The following is a 27283-nucleotide window of genomic DNA, read 5'->3' on the forward strand; positions in this document are numbered from 1 at the left end:
GTGTCCTGTGTCTTGCTGATATCCTGACTGATGAGGGGTGTGCAGAAGCAGCTCGAGCTGAAGCGGCGGCGGTCGTGGCTCAGATCACCTCTCCTCACCACACCTCCACTCAGCACCTGGCCAGCTTCCTGGAGAGCATGCAGGACATCGTCACTGCCCTAATCAGTAAGCACCTGAGAACATCTGACCTCATAACCATTCAGATCATGACCTAAGTCTCTAATTCCATCAATTAAAGCTCAATTCAGCTCAATTAAATCTGATTATTTTATAAAAAATCACAATTTCCTTTTAAAAATACAAAGAATAGAGAACACACTACTGTACGAACAGTCATTGATGATTTGTTTTGTTGCTACTGGGGAAACAAATGTGATTTATTTACAGTTTATATGAAATTAATACCAGAATTCTCCCTATTACTGTTTCTGTTATTTGACCAGTTTGTTTAGCTTGCCATATGTTTTCTGGGGGCAGTTGAGGCCCTAATATTCTATATGTGTGTGTGTGTGTGTGTGTGTGTGTGTTTCACAGAGCTGTGTGAGAGCGCCTCCTGTGGTGAGGTGTTTCTCCTGGCCTCGGCTGCTCTGGCTAACATCACCTTTTTCGACAGCATGGCGTGTGAGATCCTACTGCAGCTTAATGCTGTTCACATCCTCCTCCAGGCCTGCAGGGACCGCCAGCGAGTCGACACGCCATACTCTAAAGACCAGGTCAGAGGTCTGATAGGCTGTCCTCGTACACTCAGAAGCCCACAGATTACCAGGTTGAACAACAAACAAATGTTTCTGGGCGTCCCTTCTAATGAATGCACTTAGCTACTTTAAGCTGCACCCATTGCTGACACAGATGTGCAAATGCACACACAGCTTGTCTAGTCCCTGTAGAGAAGAAGTACTGCCAATAGAATAGGACTCTCTGGAGCAGATCATCATCATGACCCTATTGGCACCATGCTGCCTAATGCCAGGCGTGGGCTAGAGGGGTATAAAGCCCCCCAGCATTGAGGAGCTGTGGAGCAGTGGAGGAGCTGTGTTCTCTGGAATGATACTTTTGGGATGAATTGGGGAAGATGAGGTGGGGTGATGATCATCATCCAACATCCTGCCCTAATGCTCTTGTCGCTGAATGCTATCAAATCCTCACAGCAATGCTTAGCAGCATTGTTGTTTTAATTGGGTTTGTGATTTGCAGTGTTGACTAGCCTGTGCCTCTATTTCCTTTAGGTTGTAACAATTTTGGCAAATCTCTCAGTTCTGGAGCAGTCTGCCTCTGAGGTGTTACAGGAGGATGGTGGGTAAAACAGGAAGTTGTAATGAAGTTCAGGAAAGAACATAATAACCTTAATATCCAGACTGCTTCATTTAAAGCACAGTGAGCAGTGTTGTCCTAAACACTGAGCAGTAGACTACATTTACTTGTGCAGGAATTGAGCGGCTGTTGCTGTTGTTGGGTGAGAAGCCTACATCCTCCAGTCCATCAGAGGGCGCTGCATGTGAGCGGGTTCAGCAGAAGGCTGCCGTCACGCTGGCCCGTCTCAGCAGGGATCCAGATGTTGCTCAGGCAGCCATAGAGCTTCAAGGTAAAACAGAGCCAGTCCACTGAATAATTCATATCGGATACTGCATAATTCATAGTAGATACATAATAATTAATAGTAGATACTGAATAATTCATAGTGGATACTGAAATTATATATATATATAGTAGACACATAGTATACATAGTAGATACTAATAATTCATATTGGATGTTTAGTCATTCTTGATTCTGATTCCATAGATTCTGAATAATCAGCTATTTAAATATTGTCTGAATATTAATGCAGGTTAAAGGTTAAATGGGATGAAGTGTAAGGGTTGTGTTTGCCTGTGTTTGTTTGAAGCTGTGCCGCGCCTCATCCAGCTCTGCCGCTCTCCAGCCGAGAGAAACAGCAGCGACTCTGTGCTGGTGGCCTGTCTGGTAAACACCTGCATCATACAGTGTGTGTGTGTGTGTGTGTGTGTGTGTGTGTGTGTGTGTGTGTTATAGAGAACATTCTTGCTCAATCCCAAACTGCTATGTCTGATCTGATCAGCTTCCTGTGTGTGTGTGTGTGTGTGTGTGTGTGTGTGTGTGTGTGTGTTTTAGGCCGCTCTGAGGCGGTTGGCCGCTGGGTGTCCAGACAGCATCGCTCCTTCTGACCATCAGCAGCTGATCAAGCCGAGACTGGTCGACTCGTTCCTGCTCTGCTCCAACATGGAGGAGAGCTTCGTCTGACTGCTCATTAGCGTAAACACCACCAATACAACTGGAATACAACCGCCCTGTTCATCACACGCTCCACAGACACGGCGCGGTTATGATCACATGTTTATAGTTATGAATGCTGGATTATCAGCAGAAAGAGCTGCATTATTGACCTGAACAGTTTAAACAAGAAGTGCAAACATGGTTTCATCTTCATAAAGTAAGCAGATGTGTGCTTCTCACAGATGCTACATTACTTACAGTGATCACAGACATTCTGGAGTGAACACAGTGTAAATGGAAGCCCTGGATTGTGTTGATACTGTTATGGCCATGTTATTTAAAGAAAGTGATTATATGGCAATAAACTAGAGCTGCTGCTTTGAGGGTGGAGTTCTGTTTGAATTCCTAGATTGGAAAGTGTGCATCAGATTTGACCACTGAGAGAACCTTCACAGACATGCCCCTGTGGAACACGACCATGTCCGTTCAGACGTTTAGAGACCATATGTTGCGAAGGGGGACTGACGCCATATTAATGCCTACAGCTTTAGAATGGGATGGCATAAAAAGTAGTCCTGTAGGTGTAATGTGTAGATGTCCCAATACTTTTGTCCATATGAAGTATAACCCAACACTTTCTGTAGATGTTCATTGGTATCTCAGAAGGCTGTGGAGGAGTGTAGGCCGCTCCTTCCTGCAGAACTGCTTCAGCTCAGCCACATCTGTAGGCTTACAGGCCTGAACTGCATGTTTCAGGTCCTGCCTTAACATTTTATTTACGTCGAGTTTGGTTGCAGATACAAACAGACGGAACGGAGGAGGAGTGGATGTTGAATGGTATTTCTTAATAAATACATGCAAGTTGTCCCGTTGTTGTGTCTTTTACTCATTATTCTAATACTGTATAACAGGGGCGTCATTAGACAATATACTGGCCCTGATGTACTGGGACATGTGCCCTAGTTTCATCCTGGATTGCTGAGCAAAATTACAGGACATGCCACATACATTTACTATAGGCACTACAATTCCCATAATGCCCTTCGGACATTCGTACCTACGACTTCGGAGCTCGTCAGTAAGACATGATTTCTGTTCAAGTGGTTTTGGACGAAAGCAGCACAAACATACAGAAAGCACAAACATACATAAAATACAGAAATCAGAACAGATAGATGTAACAGGGGTCTGTCTGTCTGTCTGTCTGTCTGTCTATCTATCTATCTATCTATCTATCTGTCTGTTTGTCTGTCTGTCTGTCTGTATATCTATCTGTCTGTCTGTCTATCTATCTATCTATCTATCTATCTGTATGTCTATCTATATATCTGTATTTCTGTCTGTCTGTCTGTTCTGCCTCTCTATGTATTTATCTAGCTAGCTATTTTTTTGTGAAATAATGGACGTTTATTAATATTTAACAGAAAGCCAGACATGCAACAGACCAGGTAAGAATAGCTCATAGCTGTATGTTTTGGTTAAGGCTATCAGTTAGATTAGCTTTTAGGCTTTATTTGTGCTAGCTGGTAAAAGAGGGCATTAATAACACAAGCTTGCAGAATGATTGTCATGATAAAGCCAATATTACAGTAAACTGCTGATTTTAAAAGTCTGTGGTATCTAGCTAACTGACAATGCAAAGACAAAATCACAGTTTCCCATGTATATTTTATACCGCAAAGAAAATATTATGTGTGTGTGATAGTAAAATATTACTGACATCATTCACCTGAGTATATTATATATGCCTGATGATGAGGACGGTGTACTGTTTGTAGTGTGAGTAATGAGTAATAAAGTAATGAGTAATGAGTAATTGAGTAATGGGTAATTGAGTAATGGGTAATTGAGTAATAGAGTCATAAGTAATAGAGTAATGAGTAATAAGTAATTGAGTAATGGGTAATGGTAATTGAGTAATAGAGTAATGAGTAATAAGTAATTGAGTAATGACTTATTTCAACACCTGAAGAAGAAATACTGTAGAATCAGCACCATGTGTTTACTTTAATAACGAAGATAAAAACACATAAATGATCAAAACACCAGAAAAATTAAGATAAGACTTTCTACACAAATAAAACTGTGATGATGGGTGGGGCTAAACTGCTGTAGGCTGAATGGGTGGGGCTAAACTGCTGTAGGCTGAATGGATGGGGTTAAACTGCTGCAGGCTGAATGGGTGGGGCTAAACTGCTACAGGCTGAATGGGTGGGGCTAAACTGCTGCAGGCTGAATGGGTGGGGCTAAACTGCTGCAGGCTGAATGGATGGGGTTAAACTGCTGCAGGCTGAATGGGTGGGGCTAAACTGCTGTAGGCTGAATGGGTGGGGCTAAACTGCTGCAGGCTGAATGGGTGGGGCTAAACTGCTGCAGGCTGAATGGGTGGGGCTAAACTGCTGCAGGCTGAATGGGTGATATGGACCCTTTAAAAGACATGTTGACTGCTAGCTAGTGTTGATGATATGAGGTCCATCAGACCTGCTGGAGGTTATTTCTACATGCAGGGAAGTATTGCCTTGGGTCTGAGGTACAGCTACAGTCTGAGCTGACGCAGCCTTAAGGAAGCTTCATCCCAAAATACTCCTCCTTCTTCTTAAAGTAGTAGCTGAACCGGGCGGCTGCATACCTACAGAGGAGAGGAGAAACATCTGAGGAAACCTTTCACCTGATCAAGATGATTCAGCCAAACATCTCAGGATCAGCAGACTTTACTCATGAGAGCAAAACAAGCTCCTCACCGTGAGAAATCGAAGTCAATGGTGGAGTAAGTGGCCTGCAGCAGAGCCCACACACCCCAGCAGAAGTGAGAGGCCTGAGGACAGACACGATTAGAGACACAATAAGCCGCTGGTCAGGGTTACAGACACAGGAATTCAGGAATTCTGAGGATTCTCTATTAACTGGATACATAAAAGGATAATTCCAGGACTGATCTTCCAGCATATCTTTAAAGTCCCTCAGATCAAAGCTGGACACTCTTTAACTTGCTGTATGTTGCAATGCTGTTTAAAGAGGTTGTTACAGTGTTGCTAAGCAGCTTCAATGGTATCCCAGGTGATTGTCATGAAGATGCTAGGCTGTTGCTATGGTATGTTATGCTATGGTATGTCAAGTGGTTGCTATGGTGTTGTGGGCAGCTTCTATGGCATTCCAGATGATTGTTCTGAGGATGCTACGTTGTTGCTATGCTGTATCAATTGGTTGCTATGTTGTTGCTATGGTATCCCAGGGGGTTGCAATGGAGGTGCTAGGCTGCTGCTATGCTGTTTAAAGTGGTTGCTATGGTGTTATTAGGCAGCTTCTATAGCATTCCAGATGATTGTTCTGAGGATGCTAGGCTGTTGCTATGCTGTACCAATTGGTTGTTATGCTGTTCCAAATGGTTGCTAAGCAGTTTCTATGGCATACAAGGTGGTTGCTATGAAGCTGCTATGCAGTTGCTATACTATTCAAAGTTATTGCAATGCTGTTCCTATGATATCCCAGGTGGTTGCAATAGGGGTGCTAGGTTGTTGCTGTGGTGTTGCTAAGTGGTTGCTTTAGGGTTGCTATGCAATTGTTATGCAGTTTGAGTCTTTTCTTCATGTAGGAAAGACACAGCATGCCCCTGAGAATGATAGTGCTCATGGGGTTTGCTGTTACACTCGTGACGGGGCTGTTGGCACATGCAGTGTGCCTCTGGGTTCTGCACAGCTGCAGACACTGCTCTGACTGCAGGTAAACACTCTTTTCAAACCTCTCGAATTTAGGCAAAATGTAAATGGATTCAATTGAATGACTATTGTCAAAAAGGCACAAACTAGACTTCATGCTCATTTGTGCAGGACACTTTGACCTTTCCTGACATCCAGGTTAGGCTGATATCAGTCACTTGGTTTGTGAGATGACAGACAGACGGACAGTATGACAGCCGACCTCATGTTCCACCTATCAGATAACTGTTCCACCTAACTGTGAGCTGTAGACTGTCCTAGAGGTCTGGTGAGGGAACTAAGGCACACTGAAAGGCGATCAGCAGGAGAGGCCTACCAGCGACCTACCAGCGAGAATTTACAGACTTTAATATAGAGCTGCTGCACTTCTCTCTCGGTCACTGCAGCGTCCACTCCACTGCAGCTCCGCAGACTCTGTAGGTACTCGGTTAGCCAGTCCCATTGCAGCTCCTGACTGGGGTACAGACTATAGTCCACATTATTCACCCCTGAAAACAGATTCTTGCTTATTTGGTTGGATTTGATTGATTTGATTGACAGAAGAAAGGGTGTTCGGGGCATTCAGGCCTACCTGCGTATTCATTAAAATGGTTTCCGATGTCGTACGCTTGGTAATTAAAGTCAGCATATTCATAATCAATGAATTTTACCACACCTGGAAGCAGAATCAATAAGCATTAGTTAAGTACACCCATCAGCCATAACATTAAAACCAGGGAAAGTTTACAACACTGCTGATCTGGGTCCAGTGGCTCCTGTCTGTCGAGGGCTGGATCTACATATCAGGCAGTGAGTGAACAGTCAGTTCTTGAAGGTGATGAAGGTGAAGAAGCAGGAAAAATGCTCACTTTGACAAGAACCAGACTGAGATATTCTAGATAGATGACTGGGTCAGAACATCTCCAGAACATCAGGAAGCAGGTCTTATATGGTGTTTTCCCAGTATGCAGTAGCCAGTACCTACCCAAAGTGCTCCAAGGTAGGACAACTGGTGAATTGGAGACAGGGTCATGGGCACCCAAAGCTTATTAATGCTCATTGAGGCCCCGCCAGATCTGTTTTGGTGGCACATGGGGGACCTACACAATACTAGGCAGGTGGTTTTAATGTTATGGCTGATGGGTTTAATATTTCATTGATTTACGCTGAACGCTACATTCGTGATTCGGTTTAAGAGCTCTGGATAAGAGCGTCAGATAAATGCTGTGCATGTGAAGTCCTCATGTCACCTTCAGCCGAGTTGTAGATGATGTTTTTGGTCAGGAGGTCATTGTGACACAGTACAACTGGACAGTCTACCGCAGTGAGGTGTCTCTTCAGGTCTTCCATCTCCTTTAGCAGGACATCCATGCTAGGTACCTCCAACCTGGTACAGGGCCTGGGACATGTGAAGGGGGTCCACATTAACAGCGCTCAAATCAGACTTAACCTTATTTCAGGTGGTGCACCACCAGATGGAGCCACCTTATGGGTTTTTTTAGCACTTACAGAGCAGGTGTTCAGTAGTTTGGAATTCTGAGAAAGCTGCTGTTTCTTACCTTTGCCACGGTGAAGCCTCTTTTCCAGCAGAAGTGTGGAGTAATTGCATGTAATTGGTCAGTTTTGGCCACAGAACCGTCTGTGGAGATGAGCTGCTCTGTGGTTTTATGGAGTGGAGCTTCCCCATCTCTGCTGCGATCAACCTGAACATCGACAGTACCTTCACTTCAGCTTCAAACTCATCAGATCATCTGAATCTTATTTAAAGGGCTTCATGTCCATGTGATCACTCCTAGCTTTCAGCAGATTTGTAAGGTACCACTTTTTAAACACGGCTACCCTTATGAAGTTTCTAAAGTTTTATTACTGGTTATTAACGAGGTCATAAGCTCCATAAGCATTAAGAAACACGTGTGAATCATTTAGAAGTTCTTTAGAGGAGGGGAGTCTAATACAGGGTGGTCCTAGATTTAACAGTTCTGACCAATAGAACGGGATGCAGTGAACACATGACCCTAAGATCCCCGTGCCTAATGCCAAGTGTAGCCTAGAGGGGTATAAAGCCTCCCAGCATTGAGCTGTGGGGTCTCTAGTGTGACAAGGCTCCATCCAAAAGCTTTGGGATGAGTTAGAGTGTCAGAACCAATCAGCAGAGACTTTCCTACTGAAGCCGTGTTTAAACCTCGCAGATCTTTAACCGACCTTCTGTTGACATAAGACACGTCTTACAAAACGCTCACTGATCATTAACAGGTGTATTCATGTTCATACAGCTGTCCTTTCTGCTGAGCTGCAGCGCTGTGCTGCAGGTTCGAAGTATTAGTGAATGTTAGTGAACGTTTAATGAATGTTTACTGAACTTTTTTATGTTTTATTTCATAATATTCATCCATGTTTTAAACACATATAAGTGCCATCTACCCACCCTGGAAAACTGTGCTGTCTGGGGGCCCGGCTGCCGATATCTGACCAATAGAAGATACACTTCTACCAAGAAACACTTGGGATACCATAATGACCACTTACCAACGTTGCAGTAACCACATGGAACAGCACAGCAACCTCCTTACAGCTCTGTGTCCACCTGGGATGCTGTATCAGCCATTTAGCACCAGCTTAGCAACCAAATAATTAAAAGGTGCACGTATTTGTCCTCCGCATTTAACACATCTGGTAGTGAACACACACACACACACACACACTCACACGTGTGTTAGGTGCAGTGAGTACACACACACACACACACACCCAGAGTGGTGGGCAGCCAACTCCAGCGCCCGGGGAGCAGAGAGGGTAAAGGGCCTTGCTCAAGGGCCCAACAGTGGCAGCTTGCCGAGCCCGGGAATCGAACCCACAACCCTGTTATCGATATCCCGGCGCTCTAACCGCTGAGCCACCGCTGAGCCACCACTGCCCCTAATTCAGCTTAGTGACTGCATAGCAGCCTCCTACCAACACCCTCTCAACCACCTAGGAAGTGCTTATGCATTTCCTCAGCCAATTCAGCAATGTTTAATATTTTAAAAAGTTAATAAATATTAGTATACATCAAATATCTGTTCCTAAGCTTTGTTATGAGCACACACCTGTTTGCAACACATGTCATGTGTCTTGACATGGTCCATAAATATTCAGACATTGACAAAGTTATGTTAATGGCAGACTTGATTTGGGTGTAAATACCATAAAATGTTTCATTTGCTCAAATAACACTGACTTTGTTTGATGTCCAAATATTTATGGACCTGTCTGCATAGTATCCCTGTATGAACAGACCTGTACACAGCAGGCTGTGTGAGCAGAGGGTCGTCCAGCACCGTCCCCTTCACAAACTCGTAGCAGATGCCGTTCTGAAAGCTGCAGTAGAGCCGAGGGCCGCAGCCGTGAGCGTGCAGCAGCCGGAACATCTCCATCTCCCTCTTCCGGTCGACGAACAGCTCCGTCATTTGGCCGTACATCCGCACCAGCACTACGTCTGCCTCCCCCGCCGAGCCCACATAACAGCCCAGCAGCTGATTGGTGATGCCCTCTGTAAACACCTGTTTACCAACAAGAACAGCTGCTGTAGCAGAGCTCCACAGTCTGGGTTCAGTTCTACTGCTGGTTGGAGGAGGCTGAAGCAGGCATGCATCTGCAGCTGAGCGCACATGCTCAACTAGCAATCACACTTGTGTTTGTACTGTAAAATGAGCAGCACAGTGTTTCAGTCCTATCCATACCACTGCAGTATTCCACACCTCACCTCCGCAATGTTTCCAGGCTGGGGTCCGAGCACAGAGCCAGCCCTGCTGCAACTCTGCCTGGAGCTGAGAGGGCCTTAAAGGCCTTAAAGGCAGTTTACTCCCAGGTATCGAACCCACAACCCTGTGACCAATTACCACTAATTGTGCCACTAACCTAGCCAATGCAAACCTATTACAGTAAGTATACAGTGATCCCAAAAGAAGTATAGTCCTAAACCATGGATGAAATGAAAACAACGCTGGGCCTCAATTATCAAGCTTCTCCGAGTAAAAGCACTGATCTAAGGTCAGCTCTCATCAGCTGTCTATTTGAAGGTATTAGCTGATCCCAGATCAGCATTCATACTCTGAGAAGTCTAAATAGAAATGTGGGCCTTTATGTGAGAATTGGTATTTCTGGCTCCTGGGCTCCCCCTACACTCAGGAAGTGGAATTCCGAGAGATCCTGAAGGTAGAGAAGCATGTGGACTGAGGCAGCAATGCTAAATAGTAATCCTAATGCAGTAATACAATAATCCTACAGGACTTTACAGGACCTTTCCAGAACCCTCAGTGCTGTCGGGCTGGAGGCGGTTCTTCTCCACACAGAGAGTCTAGAACTGAGAAAAGTCTCCACCTCTTAATCTCCACGTTACTGACTGGCTGAAGTGTTCTGTATTGGAGCTCAACTTGCCTTCACCTGAATGTCGTCCGTGTCCCACCGAGGCCTCAGAGTTCTGAACAGCTCTGTGATCCCAGAGCGAGGAGCGCTCTCATCCAGGCGCACGTCTATGTGCAGCAGTTCGTCTCTCTGGCTGATCGGGAGAGCGTCCATTCTTCCTCCTGCTGAAGTTCAGAGCTAAGCAGACCCAGCTCAGCTACAGAGTACAGCATCAGGTGGACGTATGCCATGTCTCTGACCCGCACAGACCGGGGTCTTATCAAAGTGCAATGTCCGTCTGGGCATCTTCGCTGGCTGACCGTGTCCAGGGTTTATATATTAACTCTAAGGCTCAGAACATCACGTTAAGAAGTTGGAGAATGGGCTTGTGTCAGTATGAGACACTGACTTGTACTAAGGAACCCCTGAAGAACCCCTTTTTATGTGTTCTTAGCCAATCTGCTGATTCTAAAGGGAACCATGATGACTCAAAGAAAGTTCTTTGCCTGATTAAAACCTTCTTCAGCTCCAAGGCAAAGCTCCTGTAGATGACTACAACATGGGTTCCACAGTTTTTAGGGGTTAAAGGACCAGTATCTGTTAAGATTTATGCCATGAAGGATTAATCTACTGTAACACTACTGTAACACTAATGGGCAGTTCTGCAGTTATGAGAGAGAGAATGTGTTAAAATATGTTAAATATATGTGAAATATGATAAAGTAAGCAAACAGACAGTAACTGTGTATTAAATGTGTGGAAGTGTGATTGGGATTGGTTAGCTCATTTAAGTGGTCTAATCCACCCAAATCTGATTATTCACTTTGCATTATTTTTTGATGTCTGATGACTGTTTGAACTCATTGGCCATTACCCACTAGCTTTATATATATATATATATATATATATATATATATATATATATATATATATATATATATATGCATTTTTTAAACATATAACAGCCACTGTTGTAATTATAAACATGATATACACATATAAATATGTAATTACAAATAAAACAAATCATAATCAAAATGTAATTTCAAAGTCATTTTATAGTTTTTATTTTGATATAGTGCCATATTCCTGAATCTCATGGAGCAAATGTTTAAAGTTTGGCTTGTATATACAGTGAGGAAAATAAGTATTTGAACACCCTGCGACTTTGCAAGTTCTCCCACTTAGAAATCATGGAGGGGTCTGAAATTTTCCTCTTAGGTGCATGTCCACTGTGAGAGACATAAGCTAAAAAATAAAAACGGAAATCACAATGTATGAATTTTTAATAATGTATTTGTGTGTTACTGCTGCAAATAAGTATTTGAACACCTGCCAATCAGCAAAAAATCTGGCCCTCAAAGACCTGTTAGTCCGCCTCTAAAAGTCCACCTCCACTCCACTTATTATTCTAAATTAGAAGCACCTGTTTGAGGTCGTTAGACAGACACCTGTCCACCCCACACAATCAGTAAGACTCCAACTACTAACATGGCTGAGACCAAAGAGCTGTCCAAAGACACCAGAGACAAAATTGTAGACCTCCACAAGGCTGGAAAGGGCTACGGGGCAATTGCCAAGCAGCTTGGTGAAAAAAGATCAACTGTTGGAGCAATTATTAGATAATTAGCTAAACATGACTCTCAGTGTCCCTCGGACTGGGGCTCCATGCAAGATCTCACCTCGTGGCATATCAATGATCCTAAGAAAGGTAAGGAATCAGCCCAGAACTACAGGGGAGGAGCTGGCCAATGACCTGAAGAGAGCTGGCACCACTGTTTCCAAGGTTACTGTGGGTAATACACTAAGACGTCCTAGTTTAAAGACATGCATGGCACGGAAGGTTCCCCTGCTGAAATCAGCACACGTCCAGGCCCATCTTAAGTTTGCCCATGACCATTTGGATGATCCAGAGGAGTCATGGGAGAAAGTTATGTGGTCAGATATAGAATAATAGAACAGAAAATAGAACTTTTTGGTCTTAATTCCACTCGCCGTGTTTGGAGGACGAAGAATGATGAGTACCATCCCAAAAACACCATCCCTACTGTGAAGCATGGGGGTGGAAGCATCATGGGACAGGACAACTGCACTGTATTAAAGAGGATGACCGGGGCCATGTATTGCAAGATTTTGGGGAACAACCTCCTTCCCTCAGTTAGAGCACTGAAGATGGGTCATGGCTGGGTTTTTCAACATGACAATGACCCAAAGCACACAGCCAGGATAACCATGGAGTGGCTCCGTAAGAAGCATTTCAAGGTTCTGGAGTGGCCTAGCCAGTCTCCAGACCTAAACCCTATAGAAAATCTTTGGAGAGAGCTCAAACTCTGTGTTTCTCAGCGACAGCCCAGAAACCTGGCTGATCTGGAGAAGATCTGTGTGGAGGAATGGGACAAAATCCCTGCTGCAGTGAGTGCAAACCTGGTGAAAAACTACAGGAAACGTTTGACCTCTGTAATTGCAAACAAAGGCTACTATACCAAATATTAACATTGATTTTCACAGGTGTTCAAATACTTATTTGCAGCAATAACACACAAATAAATTATTAAAAAATCATACATTGTGATTTCCGGATTTTATTTTTTCTTTAGATTATGTCTCTCAGTGGACATGCACCTAAGATGAAAATTTCAGACCCCTCCATGATTTCTAAGTGGGAGAACTTGCAAAGTCGCAGGGTGTTCAAATACTTATATATATATATATATATTATATTATAGATTTTTTTTATGAAATCATCAGTAAATACTGTACAAAAATAAATGCTTTAACATTTGATTTATCCTTAAATAAAGGTAAATAAAAGCATCTGGAAGATCCAGAGTAGTTCAGAGTTCAGGTCTTCTTCATTTTAGGAACTCTGATGTTGGCATTTTCGGGTTCCATGACATTTGTAGGCAGCAGCAGCTCCGCGGACTACACATCCCACAATCCTCCGCGGGTTTGAGTTTTCAATCCGCTAATCGCATCATCTCCAGGCTGTGGGTGAGGGATCAGGCCAGGATGGCTGTGTGAACCCCGGGGCATTAGCTCAGCACCACCGTCAGGGATCCTCCAGCCTCGAGTTTCTGCTGAAATTACCGGAGAATCAGAGCGATGACGATGGACGTGAGCGCCGTGATAGAGCAGATGGAGACGGGCGAGCAGGACGCAGCCTTAGCCGCCTTACAGAGATACAACCAGGAGGTAAACACACTGCCAGAGAGCCCGAGCCCTGTGTGTGTGTGTGTGTGTGTGTGTGTGTTTTATACATGGAGTTTTCTGGATAGACTGTGATGTGTAGTGAGATAATTGAGCAGTAGCTCTGATTTGTGTGTCAAGAATAAAATAGCCTGTAATAAAACTAATAATACCTGTATAACACACACACACACACACACACACACACACCTGATATATACCAGCAGGACAGCACTGTCCATACTGAATATGTAAACATTAGAAAAGGGAATGCTTTTATTCTCTTATAACCCATATTCTGCTTTAATAAATAATAATAATAATAATAATAATAATAATTATTATAATAAAGCACATTCTATAGCTTTAGTAGCTTTATACTCTGATCTTAATCCTGAGGCCTCCGCAGCAGCTGACCTTACATATACTACGATACAGAAACAAGCTCAGCATAATATATTGTTATGAAGTGAATGGAAACTTCTGACACACACACACACACACACACACACACATTTAGCTCCAGTGAGGTGTGTAAGTAAGGCTGGGCGATACAGCAGAAATGATAGATCACAATCCAGTTTCTCCTTACACCTGTTCACACACCTGTACACACACCTGTACACACACCTGTTCATGACCATGTTTAGGGTTTCTGAAATCGACAGAAAATAAAATATTTCGTTAGACAGATGAAAATAGTGAGACTAGCAGTAACACAGAGCAGATCACCACACCAACCCTACTAATATACAGAGTCATACAAATAAAGCTGAAATAAAACAAAGTTCATGAAATAACAGTGAAGGTAGTGCAGTAAATGATATATGGCTTATGTGTATGTTATTTGTATTATATATTAATAATAAAAAACACATGTTTCTCTGCAGGTTGTGCAGGTGTACACTGGTTGTCGTGTGCAGGATCTCTATATTCGGTCTAAATGTGTATTTGTGATGCTGGATGCAGGACTTCAGTGTTCTCGAAGTGCTGACAGTATCCATCACACACTCACACACACACTCACACAAACACACTCACACTCACACACTCACACTCACACACTCACAGATAAGAGTTTGTCACAGTTGCAACAGTATTGTTGTTCTTGACCATATGATGTGTGACTCCTCTATGGTATTGTGTCATCACTTTAACTGCACATTTCATTACAAACAGTGTAATCAGTCCTGTTTAACTGAATGGAGTGAAGCATATTTTGAGTAAAAATCACGGTACTCAGTATGGGAGAGTATTTGGATAACATGCAAAATATACATAACAAAATATTGCGACAAATATTGTATATCATAAAAATGTATTTAATAATTGTGACATTTTTACCATATCACCCAGCTCTAGGTTAATGCAATGCAAATAATCCCTATGTTTGTGCATGTGTGTGTGTGTGTGTGTTAGTACATCATAATAACATATACTATATGGACAAAAGTATTGGGACACCTCTTAATCTGAATTTCGGTGTCTGATTCAGTCCCATTGCTGCAGGTGTATAAACTCAGGCCTCTAGTCCTGCAGTCTGCCTTTCCTCCACACATCAGTGAAAGAACGGGAGGTTCTGAAGAGCTCACTGAACTCCAGCGTGGTTCTGTATGTAATAGGAGACACCGCTGCACCAACAACAACAAGTCAGCTGGTGAAATCTCCTCCCTCCTAGATCTTCCTCCATCAGCTGTGAGTGGTGTTATTATTGAACAGTGGAAGAGTTTAGGAGGAACAGCTCACAGAGAGCAGCTCAGCCACCGAGTGTCTGTCAGACCACGTAAAGTTACAGAGCGGGGTCAGGGCCGAGTGCTGAGCTCAGAGCAGAGTGCAGAAAAGCCTCCAACTGACTCAGTAACTGCAGCAGAGCTCCAGACCTGCTGCTGCTGGTAGAGCTTAGAGCAGAGGGGGGCCAGCTCCAGATTAATAATGCCTGTGGGGTTAGAATGGGGTAGAATAAAAGCTCATGAAGGTGTAAGGTGTCCCAATACTTTTGTCCTCATGGTGTATAACACAGTGTACAGTATAATAGTGCACTGTGTGAAATCGTTGTAGGCCGGCAGGATCAGGCAGAAATAGCTTCTCGGAACTCCGTCAGGTCCTGAAGGTCTAAACGGCTTCGGATTTGATCCTGATCTTCCTGAGCCGACTGCGCTGGCTAATCTGGACCTGGCTTGTAGGAAGGAATTAATAATGGTGTGTTCAGGAGCAGGGCTTGGGAGACACCGCCGGGATATCAGCCTGGAGCGGTTATTACAGTGTATTACAATTAGAGTATTAGAGTATATACAGGACTATATTAGAGTATAGTAATAGAAGCAGTGCTGGGGCTTGTGGTTATTGTGGCAGCAGCTGTCAGCAGGATTGAGTGCAGAGAGCAGCTCAAATCACAGTTCACACACACACACACACACACTACAACTACAACTGCAATGCTTTGACGACTCTCTGATCACATGAAATAAGATAATAGACAAAAATATGTTTAAAAAAAGAATAGAAATATGTACAGATTAGAAGTAAATATATAAAAAATAAATGTTATATTTTAGGGAAATGAAGATATATAGTAACAGAGGTAGGATTGAACAGTGTACAGTTTCATTTCCAACGCAAGAAGAATGAGGGTGTGGAAGGTAAATAAAAGTGTTTATGATTAAAAACTAATCTGAAATCATCAAGTGATCTCTCCTCCATCAGTCCATCCTTGAACCTTCCTCCTTCCTCTGGCCACTCAGTCTCGTTCTGCCTCCTGTGCATTGTGTCCTCGACTCTGTGTTTCTGTGTGTATGATGCCACTAATGAGTGTGGCAGAGTGGTTACAGAAATGAGCCTTATTATTAATAATAACTGTCATTGGTAAGTAGAATGTATACAGTATTGATTAGTACAGTAATGTTGGACTGCAGTAAGATAAGGAGGGGCTGGTTGATGTGGTTGAGACAGAGGCATAATCGCCTGCAGAGCACTGGTAAGAGCTTGTGTTGGACGTGAGGATGTACTGACCGGTCCTCTGTGGTCAGATGCTGGTGTGTGAAGGTGTCTGTGTTTCTCTCTCTGCAGAAAAGCCAGTGTTTCTCCTTCCCCTCAGAGGAGCAGCAGGGTCGAGAGGTACAGTACCACACTGAACACTCAGCCCTGTACAGACAGCAGAACACCAGCCTGACCAGCCTCACCTCAGGAGTTCTGTGTAGTCCAAAACCGACCCTAAAAGTTCTAAATGGAACTGATTCATAACTGATTTATTACTGAATAATTCATAGTGGATATTAACTAATTCATATTGGATACAGAATAATTCATAATTTATAGTGGATACTGAATAATTAATAGTAATTACTGAATAGTTCATAGTAGATATTGAATAATTCATAGTGGATTCTGAATAATTCATAGTGGATTCTGAATAATTCATAGTAGATTATAATTATAATAATTATATACAGACTAAACCTGAGATTATCTTGTTTATTAATACTTTTTAATTTTATCTTCTGTTGTTTGTTCATGTTTAACTCTCAGCTCTGACTCTGTATGTGTGTGTGTGTGTGTTTGACAGTTTTGTGTTAAGTGTGTGTTCTGCTCTCTTTCTGCATGCTGTTTGTGATAGACTGAGGAGTTACTGCAGGTATACAGAAGCTCTCTCTTCTAGCTGTAGAAGTGTATTAATGCAGAGCCCAGAGTTTATTACTTCTGCCTTCAGTTGTGCAGAACGTAACCCTGGCACCAAGGAATAAACTTTACAGGGTTCTGACTAGCACAGAGTTCTGACTGATGTGACGGTGATGACCAGTACTGAATTTAAGTTTTAAGTATTAAAGTATTCTATGGTATAGTTCTTGTTTTATTGCTCTATTCCAGTAGTTTTATTTCAGTGACTGAAATCAGACGTATTCTCACTGGCATGGAAAGCTAAAGCTGCGGGTGATTACATTGGCTAAAATATTTGTCCAGTAGGTATATTGGTCGAGTTCTAGTTCTAACATGGCACTCTTTCATGAAAAAAATCATTTTTCAGAAATTGCACATTAGCTTTATAGCAGTCACTAAATCATTAATAGCAGTTACTGTTATACATATTATACATATAGCATTATGCATATATAACTCATTAGTGCCATGGAAGTGTACCCCCTCTTGTACCCTAAATAACCCCCTTTCCATGCTGCTCCACATCAGCCCTAGATCTGGCCCTTTAGCCTCACTGTGATGTTGCGGTTTGCTCCTCAGCGTTTGGGAAAGCTGGTTCTGGGTTTTTTGGAGCGTGATTTGCAGCCGTCCTGTAAACTGGCCTGCCTGGAGACCATCCGCATCCTGTCCCGGGACAAGAACAGCCTGGCTCCATTCTCTAGCCGCCACGCCGTCCAGACGCTGGCCCGACATGCGGCAGTCAGCCTGGGGCAGGGCAGCCGGACGCCGGAGATGCCGGACGTGGATGTGATCGTGGAGGCTCTGAAGTGTCTGTGTAACCTGGTGTTTAACAGCAGCGAGGCGCAGGAGGCGGCGGCACAGCTGCAGCTGGTGTTCGGCGTGGCTGAAAGGCTGAAGCAGTGTCGAGAACCGCAGTGGAACCACGATGTCCGCTTTTTTGACCTCCGTTTGACCTTCCTGCTTACGGCACTGCGTGTGGACGTGCGCACGCAGCTGGCACGCGAGCTCAGGGGGGCCGCTCTGCTAGCTGAAGCGCTGGACGCCACGCTTGGGCTCCGATGGCTGGACACATATGAGGTGGCCCGAGCTGGAGCGGAGGGGCAGAGTGAAACCCCCCCGCTCGGCAGGATGGAGACAGAAAGAGCCATGGAGATCCTGAAGATCCTCTTCAACATCACCTTCGACACCAGCCGCCGCAAAGTGGACGAGGTGAGGAATTACATTACCACTACCACCCCGTCCATAAACACATCACATACAATCACACAGTGTAGGACTCTCTGGAGCAGATCAACATGACCCTATTAGCACCATGCTGCCTAGTGCCAGGCGTGGGCTAGAGGGGTATAAAGCCCCCAAGCATTGAAGAGCTGTGGAGCAGTGGAAGAGCTGTATTCTCTGGAATGATGGTGGAGGAGCTCCATCCAGTGTTTTTGGGATGAGTTGAGGAGTTGAATCTAGTAGAAAGTCTTCTTCTCTGGACAGTAGAGACAGTTACTCCAACAGAAGCAGGATCAGCTCTTTAATACCCTTAATTTCAGAAGAAACTATGAATAAGCAGGTGTCCCAATACTTCTGTCACACCCTTCTGACAACAGCTGACTGTATTAAATTAAACAGAACAGTATAACAGTTTTGAGCTGTTTTAGGAGCCTGTGTGTGTCAGGGTGTTCATATCGCAGTAAAGCAGGTTAATCTAATCAGTGTGTTCTAAACACTCCTGCAGGAGGAAGCAGCAATCTATAGGCACCTGGGGGCCATACTGAGACACTGCCTGATGAGCACAGCGGAGGGGGAGGACCGCACTGAGGAGTTCCACAGGTGCACACACACACACACACACACACACACACACACACACATACACACTAAATCTGCACAAAATACAAGTACTGGGGTTATTACAGCCTCATAAAAACAGCACTACATAATAAGAAATAATATAATAAACACAATAATAATAAACCAACAATCAATTATGCAGCTCTCATATACAGACACACACACACACACACAGACACTCACTCGCTCAGTGTTAGAGAGAAGCAGGAGCTCAGTGATGGATCTGTCACTGAGAGAACCCTGAGGAGCTGCAGGTGAAGCTTCAGTCCACGGTCCAGTTCTGTACAGATGTTTAAAGACTGACGCCCTGGCACGCATCCTCCTCTACCTGCTCCACTTCTGCAGCCTTGTGCCAGTTTAGGAAACCACTGCAATGAATTAGAACAGAACTGCTGGGATTTCAGTCTAATTAGTCCTTACAGAAACAGGTGCTAATAAAATAACACAGCCTAAAGTATCCTAATAGGATTGTGTGTGTGTGTGTGTGTGTGTGTGTGTGTGTGTGTGTGTGTGTGAGCATTTGTGTTTGTATAGGACAAAATATGCCCTGATTTTGTGTTGGAATCAGAGAAAAATAAGACTATCCCACAGCATCAGAGATGCTTTGCTCACTTTGTAAAGTGATTTTTTACATATATTCAAAAACGTACTGTTTTTATTTACATATACTGTTTACATATATATATGTATATATATATATATAGGTAAATACATATGTAATATATAAATATCATATGCCAACATCTATATGTAAAATAAGTATTATATATATATATATATATATATATATATATATATATATTAGCACACACACACACATATATATTTAAGTAAGTATATATATAAAATACAAATGGGGCATTATATTATTATTATATGTATTTACTTACATAATTATCCTGTGAGGAAAAGCATCAGCTGCAGATGATCAGAACATGGTTGGAGAGGATTATTCTGGAGGAGTCTGGAGTCTTATTTAAACCTCAGACGTTTAGTCTGGTCTGCTCTTGATTGATGGTTGAAGTGAGGGGTGAAGAAGATCACCATGGCCAGATCCACAGAGCTCTCTGAGGCCTTCAGAAAGAAGGGTGGAGATGCAGAGGAGTCTGGGAAGAGGTTTAAACAGATCTTAGAACAGTTAGAGATCAGCCGCTGTTCCACCGTCCACTGAGATCTGTTTAACCCCCTTCCCAGACTCCTCTGCATCTCCACCCTTCTTTCTGAAGGCCTCAAAGAGCTCTCTGGATCTGGCCATGAAACGAAGAAGCCTCCTACAGGTCACTCTCACCACAGCTGAAGTTGATTTTCATGGGAGGAGAGCAAGGAGGAAACCCTTACTGTAAAAAAAAACAGAGACTGAGGTTCACCAGAGAACACCTAGACCAAGACCTGGACCTCTGGATTGATGTGTTTGGACAGATGAATCCAAAGCTGAATTATTAAGACTAAGGTTTTCAATAGCGTGTTCTTACTTTTTCACATGACTCTACATACATGAGTTACATTTGGTGTATATTATTACTACATGTGGGTGCTTGTGTGTGTGTGTGTGTGTGTGTGTGTGTGTGTGTCTATGTGTGTTCTGCAGTCACACAGTGAATCTGCTGGGGAATCTTCCTCTGCCATGTTTGGACGTGCTGCTGATGCCCAAAGTGCAGCAGGGCTCCATTGAGTACATGGGGGTCAACATGGACGCTGTTAGCATGCTGCTGGATTTCATGGAGAAAAGACTGGACAGGGTGAGTTACAGTTAACCCTGACCTTCTGGAAGCAGAGAAGGAGCTTTATTGTGATCTGGATGTGAAGGCGGTTGTTGTGGTGTGTGCCTGTGTGTCTTCTTGTGCCGAGACATTTTTAGCCCTGCCCATACGGAGTGTAAATCAATGTAAATTTGGAATTGATTATGGAGTTATTTGATTGGAATTGACTTTAATAGCTCTAGACTCTGAAGGGCTAGAACACGGTTATAGGCTCCGGAGGTTCTCTGAGCAGCGGAGTCAGTTGTTTTCCAGGTCTGGCCTGTGTTGTTTTTGTGACAGGTGTGTGTGTGTGTGTGTGTGCTGTGGGGATTCCTGCTCCAGCTGATGCTCTGGGCTCAGGCAGCAGCACAGCGGTGTGTGTTTACCTGCAGTACAGCTGTAACATGCTCTTCCTCTGATCTTTAGGGGAACAAACTGAAGGAGACGCTGCTGCCCTCCCTCAGCCTGCTGACCGAGAGCGCCCGCATCCACAGAGAGACACGCAAATTCTTACGGACGAAAGTGAGATTTTTCCCTGTTTTCTAACACATTCGTTAGATGTTAAAAGATGTGCATGTGTGTCCATACACTATAGGGACAAAAGTATTGGGACACCACTCTTAATTATTGCACCACAGGTGTATAAACTCCAGCCTCTAGTCCAGCAGTCGGCCTTTCTTCCACACATCAGTGAAAGAACGGAAGGTTCTGAAGAGCTCACTGAACTCCAGCGTGGTTCTGTATATAATAGGAGACACCGCTGCACCTACAACAGGAAGTCAGCTGGTGAAATTTCCTCCCTCCTAGATCTTCCTCCATCAGCTGTGAGTGGTGTTATTATTGAACAGTGGAAGAGTTTAGGAGGAACAGCTCACAGAGAGCAGCTCTGCCACCGAGTGTCTGTCAGACCACGTAAAGTTACAGAGCGGGGTCAGGGCCGAGTGCTGAGCTCAGAGCAGAGTGCAGAAAAGCCTCCAACTGACTCAGTAACTGCAGCAGAGCTCCAGACCTGCTGCTGCTGCTGGTAGAGCTGCAGAGGGGGACCAGCTCCAGAGTAATGTCTATGGGGTTAGAATGGGGTGGAATAAAAGCCCCTGTAATTCTTTGGCCCATGCCGTGAACGTGAATGTGTTGGTGTGCTTATGCGTTCAGGTGCTTCCTCCACTGCGTGATGTGAGGAATAAGCCTGAGGTGGGGAGCGCTCTGCGGAATAAGCTGGTGCGTCTGATGACCCACATCGACACGGATGTGAAAACCTGTGCTGCAGAGTTCCTCTTCGTTCTGTGCAAAGAGAGCGGTGAGCAAAACCTCCATAAACTCCACAGAACATGCTGATGGAATATGATGTCATGACGATGCCACCTCAGCGAACCCTTTCAATCTGACTGTCATACAAGTATGATATCAGCTGCAGCTTACTAAGGAAGATAGATTTTGGTATTCATATTTCATGTTTAAAGATGATCAACACTAAATAATGATAATAAAAAGTGCCATCACTGCATCTGATAACAGCACAGAGCGGTGGACTGACAGTCGTTATGAAGACACTGGTTAATTGATAGGAGTTGTAATTCTCTGTGTGTCCTGTATGGGGCAGTCTCACGATTCATTAAGTACACGGGTTACGGGAACGCTGCTGGACTGCTGGCTGCTCGCGGGCTGATGAGGGGCGGATGGGAGCCGGGCCATTACTCAGAGGACGAGGACAGCGACACAGAGGAATACAGAGAGGCCAAACCACAGTGAGTCTATCTCCACCTGATACACCACATAAACTACACCTGCAGTCACACTACACCACATACACTACACCTACAGTAACACTACACCACATAAACTACATCTGCAGTAACACTACACCACATAAGCTACACCTGCAGTAACAGTACACCACATAAGCTACACCTGCAGTCACACTACACCACATAAACTACACCTGCAGTCACACTACACCACATAAACTACACCTACAGTAACACTACACCACATAAACTACATCTGCAGTAACACTACACCACATAAGCTACACCTGCAGTAACACTACACCACATAAACTACACCTACATTAACACTACACCACATAAACTATACCTGCAGTCTCACTACACCACATAAACTACACCTACAGTAACACTACACCACATAAACTACACCTGCAGTAACACTACACCACATAAACTACACCTACAGTAACACTACACCACATAAACTACACCTGCAGTCACACTACACCACATAAACTACACCTACAGTAACAGTACACCACATAAACTACACCTGCAGTCACACTACACCACATAAACTGCACCTACAGTAACACTGTAGGTTACTCCCCGGGCGCTGGAGTTGGCTGCCCACCGCTCTGGGTGTGTGTGTGTACTCACTGCCCCTAACACGTGTGTGTGTGTGAGTGTGTGTTCACTACCAGATGGGTTAAATGCGGAGGACACATTTCGCTGTACAGTCCACACTGTACAGTGACGAATACGTGCACCTTTATCCTTTTTACCTTTACTACACCACATAAACTACACCTACAGTCACACTACACCACATAAACTACACCTGCAGTAACACTACACCACATAAACTACACCTACATTAACACTACACCACATAAACTACACCTACAGTCACACTACACCACATAAGCTACACCTGCAGTAACACTACACCACATAAACTACACCTACATTAACACTACACCACATAAACTATACCTGCAGTCTCACTACACCACATAAACTACACCTACAGTAACACTACACCACATAAACTACACCTGCAGTCACACTACACCACATAAACTACACCTACAGTAACAGTACACCACATAAACTACACCTGCAGTCACACTACACCACATAAACTACACCTGCAGTCACACTACACCACATAAACTACACCTGCAGTCACACTACACCACATAAACTACACCTACAGTAACAGTACACCACATAAACTACACCTGCAGTAACACTACACCACATAAGCTACAAAGCTCCTCTACTTTGTGAAGAGTACTGTTCAGTCTTGCTTGTGTGTGTGTGTGTGTGTGTTGCTTTTTCTGGTCAGTATTAACCCTGTAACTGGCCGTGTGGAGGACGAGCAGCCGAACCCCATGGAAGGGATGACGGAAGAGCAGAAGGAGTACGAGGCCATGAAGCTGGTCAACATGTTTGACAAACTCTCCAGGTACCGAGCAGCGATAGCTCCGAGTCTGAACTGGGGACGAGGCGGTTACTGGTTTCAGAGCTACACTGTGGTATAAAACCAGCAGCTGGTTTGACTCCATGAGGAGAACTCTGGAGATGTTCTAATGATGAACACAGTGATGGAGAACCTCCACCACTTTCTGTAGGAGTGTTATTATTACTGTTTATTCTGATATCTGTGATTTACTGAGATCAGCAGCTCTACTCTCTGATTTACAAAAAAACTTTTATACAGTCCTGTGTGTTAACACTGCGGCTTCAATGCTAAAACTAAAGATTTGATTATTCAGCCAAATAGTTAGGTCCCCATACTTTTGATGGGCAGTGTAGGTTCAAGAAGAAAGCGATTAAGTTTAATTGAACACCTTCCTGATATTTCCTCAGGGATCACGTCATCCAGCCCATGAAGCTCGGCGCAGACGGCAAGATGACCAAGCTGGAGTCACACGATCTGCACTGTCTGTCCCAGCAGCCCTTCATCAACCCCCACCAGAACGAGGAGGAGGAGGAAGGAGACCACTCCGACTGAACAGCCCACCGAGCGCTCGGCTGCAGGCTGGTGTTGCAGTAGGCAGAGTAGGCCGGAGAGCGCGACTGCTCAGACACAGCAGCTCTGTAGATACAGCTCCACTGATTAAACAAGCAGGAGGGGAAGCTAATATGATGCTGTCTGCCACACTGTATGTGCATGGTTTTCCTCTTTCTGGAACACACACACACACACACACACACACACACACAGATACACCAGATTGTTAATACTTTCCTATCTCAGCCTTTCTGTTCGGACTGTAATAGTTTCTACAGCTCTGGCTGCTTCAGGTCTGGTCTCAGTACAGCTTGTATGTAATGGATTTTACGATAAGCATGAGAACTCCGCATGACATCACTGAGGAGCAGCTGATGCTGCAAGATTTTAGGCTGTGTTCACATTTCAAGCTTCAGGATTCAGAGGTCTGCCCTGCCGCACAGTGCCGGTGTTTGGCTGTGGTGCAGCTACTAGGACTAGGACTGACCTAAATTATCCGATTACCACATTCCTTGTGTGTAATCCTGTGTTTACCATTCAGAACTACTGTTAATTTCATCAGTAAAAGACATCACATGGATCAGTTATTGTTTATAAATGGAAAAATGTTCAAATAGATGAAGAATAGCTGGTTTAGTGCATCATAAATTCTTCCCACTGCAGATCCTGCAGCTAACTGAGCAGAGACGCCTACAGATTCACCAGAGTGCAGCACTTTAATAGTCTGATAATAAGAAGTGTGTGATGCAGAATGTGTGATAAGATTCTGGTTACCATGGAGACTGGTTACCATGACAGGTTTAATGAGTCATCAAAACTACACTATATGGACATAAGTATTGGGACACCCACTCATTTGCATTTTCTGAAATCAAGAGAATTAAAACATTTCTCCTGCTTTTGTTGGAGTGACTGTCTCTACTGTCCAGACTTTCTGCTAGATTCTGGAGCAGCATTGCTGTGAGGATTTGTAAAAGTACTGGATGGAGCTCCACCACCATCATTCCAGAGAGCACAGTTCTTCCACTGCTCCACAGCTCAATGTTGGGGGGCTTTATACCCCTCTAGCCCACGCCTGGCATTAGGCAGCATGGAGCCAATAGGGTCATGATGTTGATCTGCTCCAGAGAGTCCTATTCTATTGGCAGTACTTCTTCTCTACAGGGACTAGACAAGCTGTGTGTGTGTGTGTGCATTTGCACATCTGTGTCAGCAATAAGTAAAGTAGCTGAATGTGTACCTTAGAAGGGGTGTCCACAAACATTTGGACATATAGTGTGTGTATGTTTATACTCTAAAGGCTTACCTACACATTTGCTCTATCCCTGATGAACACTGTTAATACACCGCTGCCACCTACTGGACATGTCTTGAATTGAGTTGACAAACATCTATCCTACAATGATGGTTTATTATAAAATGTAATGATTAAATGTAACCCTAACTCTGCTCCCTAACCCTGGACCCCACATGCCGCACCCTAACCGTAACTCTGCACCCTAACCCTAACTCTGCACCCTAACCCCACCCCTGCACCCTAACCGTAACTCTGCACCCTAACCCTAACTCTGCACCCTAACCCTACCCCTGCACCCTAACCCTAACCCTGCACTCTAACCGTAACTCTGCACCCTAACCCTAACCCTGCACCCTAACCGTAACTCTGCACCCTAACCCTAACCCTGCACCCTAACCGTAACTCTGCACCCTAACCCCACCCCTGCACCCTAACCGTAACTCTGCACCCTAACCCTAACTCTGCACCCTAACCCTACCCCTGCACCCTAACCCTAACCCTGCACCCTAACCCTAACCCTAACCCTAACCCTGCACCCTAACCTTGCACCCTAACCCCACCCCTGCACCCTAACCGTAACTCTGCACCCTAACCGTAACTCTGCACCCTAACCCTGCACCCTAACCCTAACCCTAACCCTGCACCCTAACCTTGCACCCTAACCCTGCACCCTAACCCTAACCCTGCACCCTAACCCTAACCTTGCACCCTAACCCTAACCTTGCACCCTAACCCTGCACCCTAACCCTGCACCCTAACTCAGCACCCTAACTCAGCACCCTAACCCTTAACCATAAATTGAACCCTAAACCTATCCCTGAAAGGTTAGGGTTAAGGTTGAGGTTAGAGGGAGGGAGGGAGGGTGTAGGGCTAGGGTGTAGGATTAGGGTATAGGGTTAAGGTTCAACTGAATGGACAGTCATTTATAATCAGCTTCATTTGATCAGGTGATTGAAGGTCAGGTGAGCCTCTGCGGGGCAGTTTCAGGCCTGTGTTGTGAACACGTCCTAAGTTGCTTCTTCTCATGTTAGAATGGATCTGGTATGTTGGTTACAGGACTGAATTTTAAACCTGTGGTTCGCTGCTGTACTGATGTTTATTTCCTCATCCTGGGCTTTAGCAGCACCTGAAGCAGAGAAAAGCATCATATTATTATTAGTGTACCGACACCACCTGGTGTTTCATGGCAGCAGAAATCCTTAAAGATGCTCTTATTCCTGCTTTAACCGCTCCTCTGATCTCTTCTGTGCTTCTGGAGGATTTCGGCAAATATAGTGATTTTCTTGTTGTTTTTTTGGTCTGTGCTGGAGGGGTGAGTTGCTCTGTATCGTGGTAGATGGCCTTGTGATATTTTGGTAAAGGTTATGTAAAGTATGTATAAGAGATTAAAAGTTTGATGTACTTAATGTCATTTGTATTATGCTGTTATAATGTCAAGACATTTTGTTGTGAAATTACTGATAAAATAAAGACAGTTGACTTTTCGTTGTCTCTTATTCCATGGTTGT

General features: G+C 44.2%; 3 protein-coding genes across 3 annotated transcripts in view; 2 read left to right on the forward strand and 1 right to left on the reverse strand.

Annotated features, from left to right (window-relative positions):
• Positions 1–3097, forward strand: part of LOC140541510 (protein inscuteable homolog) — a 34519-nt gene extending 31422 nt beyond the window's left edge. Inside the window, exons 8-13 of the mRNA XM_072664176.1 lie at positions 1–165; positions 535–713; positions 1227–1293; positions 1427–1582; positions 1886–1962; positions 2131–3097. The exon at positions 1–165 is cut by the window's left edge and continues 7 nt beyond it. Of these exons, the coding sequence (XP_072520277.1) occupies positions 1–165; positions 535–713; positions 1227–1293; positions 1427–1582; positions 1886–1962; positions 2131–2259 (773 nt within the window). The 3' untranslated portion in view covers positions 2260–3097. The remainder of the gene's footprint in view (positions 166–534; positions 714–1226; positions 1294–1426; positions 1583–1885; positions 1963–2130) is intronic.
• A 1679-nt stretch (positions 3098–4776) lies between these two features.
• On the reverse strand, positions 4777–10484 carry LOC140541188 (ethanolamine kinase 1). The gene is made up of 8 exons (XM_072663744.1): positions 10344–10484; positions 9204–9466; positions 7487–7630; positions 7178–7326; positions 6520–6603; positions 6276–6436; positions 4974–5047; positions 4777–4861 (listed from the first exon to the last, which is right to left on the reverse strand). Exons 1-8 carry the CDS (start codon positions 10482–10484, stop codon positions 4792–4794), a joined length of 1086 nt encoding a protein of 361 aa, XP_072519845.1. The 3' UTR covers positions 4777–4791.
• A 2763-nt stretch (positions 10485–13247) lies between these two features.
• On the forward strand, positions 13248–27259 carry ric8a (RIC8 guanine nucleotide exchange factor A). Its single transcript, XM_072663378.1, has 10 exons — positions 13248–13502; positions 16563–16610; positions 17730–18359; positions 18877–18971; positions 20581–20731; positions 21158–21253; positions 21884–22028; positions 22332–22476; positions 23810–23929; positions 24334–27259. The coding sequence occupies exons 1-10, from the start codon at positions 13413–13415 to the stop codon at positions 24476–24478; spliced, it is 1665 nt and encodes a 554-aa protein (XP_072519479.1). The 5' UTR covers positions 13248–13412; the 3' UTR covers positions 24479–27259.
• The last annotated feature ends 24 nt before the right edge of the window (positions 27260–27283 follow it).

The sequence above is a fragment of the Salminus brasiliensis genome, chromosome 19 (assembly GCF_030463535.1).
Source record: "Salminus brasiliensis chromosome 19, fSalBra1.hap2, whole genome shotgun sequence".
Taxonomy (NCBI): Eukaryota; Metazoa; Chordata; class Actinopteri; order Characiformes; family Bryconidae; genus Salminus; species Salminus brasiliensis.

Coding starts and splice junctions, on each gene's coding strand:
- LOC140541188 (XM_072663744.1), bottom strand. CDS start 10,484: ATGGACGCTCTCCCGATCAGCCAGAGAGACGAACTGCTGCACATAGAC. Junction 9,467..10,343: donor CGGACGACATTCAGGTGAAG/GCAAGTTGAGCT, acceptor GTTGGTAAACAG/GTGTTTACAGAGGGCATCAC. Junction 6,604..7,177: donor CATCTACAACTCGGCTGAAG/GTGACATGAGGA, acceptor TTCTGCTTCCAG/GTGTGGTAAAATTCATTGAT.
- ric8a (XM_072663378.1), top strand. CDS start 13,413: ATGACGATGGACGTGAGCGCCGTGATAGAGCAGATGGAGACGGGCGAG. Junction 13,503..16,562: donor TACAGAGATACAACCAGGAG/GTAAACACACTG, acceptor CTCTCTCTGCAG/AAAAGCCAGTGTTTCTCCTT. Junction 16,611..17,729: donor AGGAGCAGCAGGGTCGAGAG/GTACAGTACCAC, acceptor TTTGCTCCTCAG/CGTTTGGGAAAGCTGGTTCT.